General features: G+C 36.3%; 1 protein-coding gene across 1 annotated transcript in view; it reads right to left on the reverse strand.

The window, feature by feature from the left end:
• The window catches only part of LOC101300885 (proline-rich receptor-like protein kinase PERK13-like), an 11,284-nt gene extending 2,585 nt beyond the window's left edge, over positions 1–8,699 (reverse strand). The window contains exons 1-6 of the mRNA XM_004292579.1: positions 8,528–8,699; positions 7,656–7,827; positions 7,362–7,454; positions 6,696–6,890; positions 4,975–5,402; positions 4,711–4,871 (exon numbers count right to left, since the gene is read on the reverse strand). Coding sequence (XP_004292627.1) covers positions 4,711–4,871; positions 4,975–5,402; positions 6,696–6,890; positions 7,362–7,454; positions 7,656–7,827; positions 8,528–8,699 — 1,221 coding nt within the window. The remainder of the gene's footprint in view (positions 1–4,710; positions 4,872–4,974; positions 5,403–6,695; positions 6,891–7,361; positions 7,455–7,655; positions 7,828–8,527) is intronic.
• Positions 8,700–9,864: the final 1,165 nt, after the last annotated feature.

The following is a 9,864-nucleotide window of genomic DNA, read 5'->3' on the forward strand; positions in this document are numbered from 1 at the left end:
ACTCTCCCGGCCTCACAACATCACTCTTTCCCTGCTAATCTGGACTTTTGTGTTTTCATTGGACATGTGTTGTTTAATTTTCTGTATAAGACTTTGGACGTTGTTGGCTTGTTGCATTTGAACTTTTGAAGTTTTGATCTTGCTTGTTTATGCATTTGAAATTATATGATATTATGATGTGTGAAACTTTGAATGTGTTTGAACTTTGAATAGTTTGATAATTGATAGAAGTTTGGTATAGGCCCAAAAAAAGGATTTAAATGAGCTGGGTCTTTCAGTTTGTTGGGCCTCAATTTAAACTTGGTAGAGGCCCAATACCAACCGTACCAACCGAGTACCAACCGTACCAACTAAGTTGGTATACCAACTTTGACGGTTGGTTTTGGTACAAGATTTTGCCTACCAATTTTAAGTTGGTTGGTACATGGTATTGAAAAATATAGTTGGTATACCTACCGATGCCAGCCCTAGTCAAAACCAACTGTCTTAGAAGTTGAAACTACGAGAACATGTTATTCTGGTACCAGCCTGGTGGAGAGAAAATACCCTTTTTGCATGTATTGCTTCAACGTGAGACGCGCCTTGCATCCTAGTGCATCTTACCTATAAATAAAATCCTTTATATTCTTACCCCACTTGATGAACAGTCACAACTAAAGAAGTAAAATTCCTTTCAAAAAAGAACTAAAATTCAGAAACTAAAAAAGAAAAAAAAAACAAAAAAAAATTAATCCTCAAGAAGAAAAAGACTTCATGCGATTCAACAAACTGGACTACGTTTGCAGATTAGCTTGGAGACAGCTTTTAACCCAAAACCCCAAGAAATAAACAGTTTACTCTAACCTCTCTCTACAATGATTTCTCACCCTTTAGGCCCTAACAACTGTTATATTTAGTATATCACAGCCGGCTTCTCCAACAAGCAAAAGTAAGATAAAAGCCACCTGTTTTACTTTTACCACACATCGGTGCTAAGTTTGAGTAAGGAAAATAGAAAATTTCACATAAGTCTCTTTTTCAACATTTTATACTTCATTAGTCCACCTTAATTTTTTTACCCATACAAGTCCACCTTTTAGTCCAAACCCACCAGTTTATTTTTTTGTTGTACCTAAAATACCCTCCCCTCCCTCTTTTTACCAAATCAGTCTCTCTTCTTCGTTCTCTCTCTCTCTCTCTCTCTCTCTCTCTCTCTCTCTCTCTCTCGTATTAGATGAAGACGAGCTCCGGCATCCATGTCTAAAGACGACGAAGAAGCTCTGACCAGAAGCTACCTTGTCGGAGTCGAATTAATCTCGATCAGAACCTTGCCTTAAGACGACGAACAAGCTCTGGTGAAATCGAGATCTATCTACTTCTATTCTCTGCTGCTTCTCATTCTTCAGATCTCACACAGGTAACACAATTCTTTCTTTCATTCTTTGTTTCTCTTTACGATTTTTGTAATAACTGAACGTGAGATATGTGATTGTGATTCGAATTTGTGTTGACAGATTGCGATTTGATCCGAATTGCAGCAAAATCAAATTGTTCAGAACACGAAACGAAGGTGTGGTTCTCTATTTCTTCCTCTTGAGCTTCATATGGCCGTCCGATTCGTCCGACGACCTATGGAGCCCGCGGCTGATCTCGTCGTCGCGGTGCCCTCGGCCGTCATCGTCCTTGATGAAGTAAGCTGAGAAAGCTCTCAAACTCTCTGATTTGAGCGATAAATATCATTCCAGGTAAACCTCTTCTCCTTTCTTCGATTTTTTGAACCTCCTCATATTTTTTAGTTCTGTGTCGATTTCGTTGCATTTAGATTGATATGGAGCTTTATGTGGTGTAGTATTGATGAAATTAAAGCCCAAATGTCTTAGATCTTTGGCTGAATTAGGGCTTGGAAGAGATGAAGATGTTTGCTAAGCAGAGAGCTCGTATTTCTGTTACAGACAAGTTTTAATCAAATTAGTGTGATAAAGGTTTATTAGCGTGTCACTGGTTTTAATCGGAACAAGTTGATACTATGATAGAGGGATAGTAGCCTTCCATAATTGTTGCAGTATCTTTCTGCTACTGTGATAGTATCTTTATGTGCATGCGTAGTAGTATCCTGTTGTAGTATCTTCTGCTACTATTCGGTTTATGAGCTAAATTATTTGATCTGAGGAACTTAAATGTTGAAAATTAGTTAGTGATTTCATTGCAGTAGTTGAGTAGGAGTGAGTTTGATTTTTGTTATTTAGTTTTGATATAGGTCATTGATGTTCTTCATTTAGGTAGGCCAAATGTTTACAAGGTATGATATTAGTTTTTTGTCTCTTGTATTTTTCTGTCTATCTCCAATGTTGTTTGCTAAGTGTTGATGTTAATAACTTCTATTTTCATTTCAAATACTAATATTACATTGTGTTGCTCTTGCAGAAATCTTCGCTTTGAAATTATGGTAGTAGATTTCAAAATCATGTGAATTAGGATATTGAAGCCTCCATTAACCAAGAAGTCATGCGGCCAAGCAAGAAATGTTTAAAATCAAGTCTCTTGCTTAAGGGGGGAAAAATTATGCATATGGTTTAGAGCGTCACTATAGAAAACTGACAGTAGTTTTATAAAGTTATTATAGTATACTTCAGAAACTATAGTAGCAACTTTTTACAACTATGGAAGTAGTTTTGTAAATAATTTTATCATTGTTGAAAACGTCTTTTTGTATCATTGAATATGTTTTATTCACTCAATTGCATTAGCATTTTTATTTTAGTTGTATCCTCTACATTTCCGCAATCATGCAAGTCTATAAAAAATAATTTTCTCAACCTCCAGTAGTAGCTTTTGTAGTCGGTGGTAGCAGCTTTTATAGCTAGGGATAATAGCTTTTGTTGTTGGCAGTAGTAGCTTTTGTTACTGGCAGTAGTGGTTTTTGTTGTTGGCTGTAGTAGCTTTTGTAGTCGGTGGTAGTAGCTTTTGTAGCTAGGGTTAGTAGCTTTTTTTGCTGACGGTAGTAGCTTTTGTTATTGGCTGTAGTAGCTTTTGTTGTTGGCTGTAGTAGCTTTCGTAGTCGGTGGTAGTAGCTTTTGTAGCTAGAGATAGTAGCTTTTATTGCTGGCGGTAGTAGCTTTTGTTGTTGGCTATAGTAGCTTTTGTAGTCGGTGGTATTAGCTTTTGTAGTTGGTGGTAGTAGCTTTTGTAATCGGTGGTAGTAGCTTTTGTAATTGGTAGTAGTAGCTTTTCTTGTCAGCGGTAGTAGCTTTTGTTACTAACGGCAGTAGCTTTTGTTGTTGGTTGTAGTAGTTTTTGTAATCAGTGGTAGTAGCTTTTGTACATAATTATATTATTGTAGAAGGCTTCATATTTTTTGCACCATTGAATTTGTTATATTCTCTTGATTGCAGTAACTTTTCTTCTGTTTGGTAGTAGGTTTTGTTTTGTTTGGTAGTAGCTTTTGTTGCTGGTGACAGTAACTTTTATTATGCTTGGTAGTATCTTTTGTTATGCCGGATAGTAGTTTTTGTTCTGCTTAGTATTAACTTTTGTTGTTAGCGACATTATATGTGACCTTTCTAAAGGTCGTCGAAAATCTCACCATAGCAGCTTTTGTTGTTGGATATAGTAGATTTTGTTGTTGAAGGTAGTAGATTCGATTGGTGGCGGTAGTAGCTTTTGTAGGTGACGGTAGTAGCTTTTGTTGACGGTGATAGTAGCTTTTTTTATGTTGGTAGTAGCTTTTGTTTATTTCGGTAGTAGCTTTTATATACAGGGGTAGTAGCTTTTGTTTATCTCGGTAGTAGCTTTGTTGACGGTGATAGTAGTTTTTCTTATGTTGGTAGTACCTTTTGTTTATAGCGGTAGTAGCTTTTGTAGGCGGTGGTAGTAGCTTTTGTAACTGGTGGTAGTAGTTTTTGTGTTCGTCGGAAACCTCACAGTAGTAGCTTTTGTAGGCGGTGGTAGTAGCTTTTGTAGCTTGTGGTAGTAGTTTTTGTGGTTGGTGGTAGTAGCTTTTGTGTTCATCGGAAACCTCACAGTAATATCTTTTGTAGCTGGTGGTAGTAGATTTTGTAGCTGGTGGTAGTAGTTTTTATAGCTGGTAGTAGTAATTTTTGTCATCGTCGGAGGTCGGCCGGAAACCTCGCCGGAGGTCCGCCTGAAACCTCGCCGGAGGTCAGCTGGAAATCTCGCCGAAGGTCCGCCGGAGACTGTTCCGAAATGAGAGTGGTTGTTGACTTTTTATACTAGTGGCATTCTTATAAATATAAAGGAGAAAATCTAATTTTTTTTGTTGGATGGCAGTTTGTAATTATGTTGAACTTCAATACTTAATACAAAATCTTATTTAAAATTGGATAAACTTATGTGGGTAAAAATGTTATGGTGGATCTATGTGGGAAAAAATGTCTCAAAATAGACTTATATGTAATTGGCCCTAAGGAAAAATGCTTCATGGAATGACAAGCTATATTTCCACAACTCAGAGAAGCCCTAGATAGTTGATTAGCAAAAAGGACAATACATGTATGATTCGAGATTTTTATTATAAATCGAGCTAGTGCATTTATTTTTCTTATAGTTCAACCACCATATCCTTAAGTAGCTATAAACTTATCAGTATCACAAGGTCAGCTACTGACCAGATAGTATGTAAGCAACCTGTAACTGAAATGGAAAGTAATATTTTGTAATGTCTCAATGGAGCTCATAAAAAGTGAATGCAAGGAATGTTGCATGTTAAGTTACCATTGGAACATAATCGTGTGTGAGCAGTATATTGCTTGGTCGCATATCTCTATGAACAATAGTACCTCCACGACATTCTTCATGTAGGAAACGTAATCCTTTAGCAGTTCCAAGGGCGATAGCATACCTTCGGTGCCACTCAAGAACTGCTGCTTCATCATCTATGAAATCCACAAGAAATTAACAAAAAGAAGATTCAGTAAGCTTGTTGATGTTGTATCAGTAGATGAACTAACAATAGCTGAGGTCCAAAAAGAAGTTTACCAAATAAGTGCCACTCGAGAGATTTGTTACAAATATACTCATACACCAGGATATTTTGGTTTTCCTTGCAACAATAACCCAACAGCATTACAATATTTTTGTGGCGTGCAAAACTCAAGACATAGACCTCAGAGTGAAATTCGTTGAATCCCTGTTTACTTGCCTCTTTCCGCACCTTCGCTGCAATCTCCCGTCCGTCCTTGAGCTCACCTTTATATACATGACCATATCCACCTTCTCCTATTAAGTTTTCTTTTGAAAAATCCTTTGTTGCAATCTGTATCTCTGAGTAACTAAATGTCATAGAATCTTTCATATACATTTCAGTCCTCGTTCCACAGATGGAACAAAGAATTGGCGCATATGAGGTTCTTTGGCGTGAGAAACTTTTATTTCGTTTCTGGACACATTGAAAAGTAGAACACTGACTTATGTCTCCTTTGGCTTGTATGCCTGGAAGATGAAAACTTACACTTATAAGCTTTACTCTAGTAGTTGGAGTACCATATATATTTTTTAAAGCAAAGATATTGGAAAAGCTTCACTCTACATGGGTAATTCCTATTTCCTTAGATCATTTTCCCGTTGGAAACACCATAATGCATGAGACATAAGGATCATGCACTTCTTTGTTATAAAATGCTAAAAGCATAATGGCTTTAGGTTACTGTGATCCTTTCAGTGCATGATGCATAAGTTTTATGTCTGGCAACATTCATGTGATTTAAAAGTGAATGATGTATGTTTCTAGGGTTTAGCAAGTCTGGTGTGTTGAACAAACTATATGTATCCTATCATTATGATAGTATCATATAAGTGAAGATATTGTTATCTTATTTTACTCAAATGGCACATCATGAATTGAATAAAAATATAAAGAAGTGTGACTTTCAATATAAAGGGAGAAAACAGAAAACACATAATATATTTTGTAGCTTAAATATTTTCAACTCCAAGTAAATATACAATCCAAATATATCGAGAGAAGACAAATAAAGGTTTGCCATTTCGACCAAACTTCTACTCACTTCAGGTTTTCCTGGAAAGGGTTATACTTTGCATGTAAAGATTTGAAAATTTAGATAAATATTGTATTATAGACTGACTATTCATAATGGATTGGTATCACATCTGATTATCAAGCTTCCATCACAAAAAGGACAATATATTTTACTAGCAGAGCCCTTCCAATGAAGGATCTATTTTTTTGTTCATTTATAGGGATAGGCTCACACCATTAGATCTGTTTTTTAATGGGCTTGGATGACTAAAATTAAAACAAAAAACTTAACACTTATGTCAAACATACACCGTTCAAAATCATTAAAAATAAATCCCTCATTTGGATGACTTAACGATCACCAAATTTTCTGAAAATTTGCAGAAATGATCTACTCATATAGCCCAACGAATTGAACGGTGGAGATTTGATTTTGTGATTGAAAAATTCGTCAAATGATCTATCCCTATAAATGAAGAAAAAAGGGATCCCTCATTGGAAGGGCCTGATCTTACTAGAATTTAAAAAGCAAAAAGCATTATGTTTAAAGGCATATGCAAATTTTGTACCTGACTTTTCATTCTTAGAAGAAGTCCCTAGATCCAATGACGAACTATACTCTCGTAACTGATATGTAGATGGAGGCGTCAAGTTGGGCTTAAGCATTTCTGAGCTTTCCAGACCAACAGATGCAGAGTAGCTTGAACACGTAATGATTGACTGCTCAAAGATTCCATTAGCCTGAGAAATTGATAGTGGAACAGGCTTGGACAAAGAAAAGAATGTTTTATGTTCTATAGTATCAGTATCATCTGTTGTATGAAGTCTCAAAACTTCCACAGCTAAGCTATCTTGAATCAACGCAACCTTGCAAGGTATCTGCTTAAGGTAGAACCTCAAATCCCGTCTAATGTGCCTGTGAAACTCCATAAGTTACTACTAAAGCCAATGAAAAACCGAAAAGATGAATTTCAACAGAGGCATGTTTTGGAACAGCAATAAGGGTAGATAGAAGCTAATGGAAAATAGAGGGTATAAAGAAATCTAGGAATCTATCTTAGAAAACACTGAAATTGTTATTTGCCTTTTGTTTTTACAGCATCAAATATTAAAGATCCAAATATCAGTAGCTACGCCTTTTAAGAGAAAGAAGATTAGCTCAGTAAAATAACAGTGTACATATAAATGTTCTTTATACAATAGCCATACCTAGGAACTTAAGACGTCAACCACTTTGACAATATCCAAAGGTAGGTGAATAGATTTTTACAGTTCAAAGAAATAATTTCTAAAGGAATACTTGTAATGACTCGTGAATCATCATCAGATAACAAGTGCAACCATGGTGAACTCTAAAACGAATAAGCAGACGGAGACAAAGAACTACCTATCAAGTACAACCCAAGCTGCGTTACAGGCCATTATCTCTTGCAAGATAACCTGCTTGATGGGATAACCAGCAGTAACTTTGACTTCAATGCTGACCTGAATATAGCAACGAATTTGAAACGGTGAACAAAACCACCAATAACAAGGACAGAGAGCAGAATTCTTAATATAACATGTGACACAGAGGAATATCTTGATATAAACAAGATGCATCCAGCATCTTTGTTCAAACTTTTTATCTTTGTTAGTGCTCTAGGTAACAGATAACAGTAATCCTTATTCATCAAATAACTTGATAAAGTAATGCTTAGCACTTGGTGAATATATTACCCCATAATCTTCACACTTCACCGCACTTTCAAGAAGCATGTTAACATACATGTCAACTTTCTTTGTAACTTCTTCCTCCACTGCACGAAAGCTTGTTCCAAAGAATTCTGGGTATGGTTTCGCTTGATATCCCACTGTTCCAACGAAGGCAAGGTAAGCATGGAGTATTGGAGTTAACATCACAAAATCAGTAATAAGCACGGTCAGTGGTTTAGTTACTTGCTCAGAATGAGTTTATGCCTCTACAAATTGAATAATCGGAGTAGTCATATGATCCTACTAACATTTGACTAGTTAATGCTATTATGCAAGATATAATATCGGAAGTACTCTGCATCAAATTTTTCTGAAATAAAAGGATCTATGTTTACCCTTATATATCACAGTCTGTAACATCAGTACTAAGCGAAAAATAACAAAAGCCTATATCATGTTGCAGCGTCACTAATGAAGATACATTTTTACAGAAAGGATCATGATTAGATTGACGAGATTTGACTATACATGTAGAACTGATGGTCACAAAGTGAAAATTTTCAAGCACATAGTATGGTGTAAAACATATATAATACCAATTTAGTTTCTGTTGTAGAAGATGAAAATTTGATCCAGAAATAGAAATGGAAAGTTAAAGATAATGTTCATAGCACCATTCTACTCTGTGTGCACAACTTTATAGCCAAAGCAAGCAGAAACCGATAAATCAATCAATCAATATTCTCCCAAAACCCAATCAAGATTTCATCTCATTAGGGCTATATAAGCTTCTGATCGGAGAATGTAATGTCTTCTCCTAAACCTAAAACCCACTGGAGTATTTCATCGAACACTTACTTGGGTGAACCACCCTGTGCAAGACTCCAAGCACAACAATGGTGTCGCCGGCACGTAAAATGTCACCCCTCAACCTCACAGCATCAATGGTGAGCTTAAGCTCATGCCCACCGCGGTCCTTGGTGGCATCATAAGCAATAACAACGTGTGATGGCGTCATAGGGCTCGCCATGGATTCTTGTGAACAACACACCACAACAGGGTACTGGCTTTTGATCTTGGTTTGATGTCTTGGTGGTGAAAAATGAGTTTGCTATTTAAATTGAATCTTGCTTGGATTAAACCCATTAAAGATTATGATTGATGGCCAATACCTGTCTGGTAGAGTTTAGAGAAAATCTCTTTCTTTTTTGCTCACAAAGTTCTCTATCTGGTTGCATTGGGCAGGTAACATTCCCTCCAAACCAAGGAAGATATCCCATGAATATTCCCTAAAACACTGTACCCGAAATCTTGGCGGGAGTTTAACAAGATTGCAACCCAACAGCCACATTGGTTTATGCGTTTTAACTCCTAGCGTGTGGTCTGCTTTATCAATGGTCCTCAAACACATTGGGGTTCTCTTTCTGTATCTAAAACCTGTGACTCAGTTTTGTTCTGCTATCATGAACATTTTCAATGATGCAGTTAAGAAGTAATTAGTATAAAAGGGGGAGAAAAAAGAAAAAAAAAAAACACAAAGCATGAAAAGAATGTACTAAGAACAAGGTTGGGGCACACTATTGCTATCTTAATTGTGTGTGGTCTCTATGCCTAATTAGAAGACTAGAGTTGATACCCGCGCCTTGGCGCGGTGTAACATTAATATTATGCATATTCCACATATGTATAAGAGTTATCACAAAAATAACCTTTATACAACAAAATATCTAGCCAATTTTGTGTTCTACCAAAAATATAAATACTCCAATTGTTTTGATTTGTACGTATATATACAAAGCAGAAGAAAAATGACAGAATTCCGTGAAACAACGGGGTAATAAATTATCACAGTAATATATTAATATCTCTAGACTTTTCTATTTTGTGAGAAAGATGGAGAAATGTTGGGCGAGAGAGAGAGAGCGAGAAGCAGTGGAAAAAAAATAAAAAATTATACCTAGAGTTGAAACGAAGGGTAAATACGGAATTACACAACCCATCAGCAGGATGAAAATGTCCGCACACTGTTCACAGTGCCTATGAACAGTTAACCAAGCAATAGTATATAGGCACAAAACAAAACAATAGTGAAAGAGATGAAACGAAGCGGCGATATTATCTGAGATGCAAAGACAGAGAGACGGGAGAAATAAAAATAAAGGAGAAAGAGGCAAGATCAATCCGGAAGATTCAAA

The sequence above is a fragment of the Fragaria vesca genome, linkage group LG2 (genome assembly GCF_000184155.1).
Source record: "Fragaria vesca subsp. vesca linkage group LG2, FraVesHawaii_1.0, whole genome shotgun sequence".
NCBI classification, from domain to species: Eukaryota; Viridiplantae; Streptophyta; class Magnoliopsida; order Rosales; family Rosaceae; genus Fragaria; species Fragaria vesca.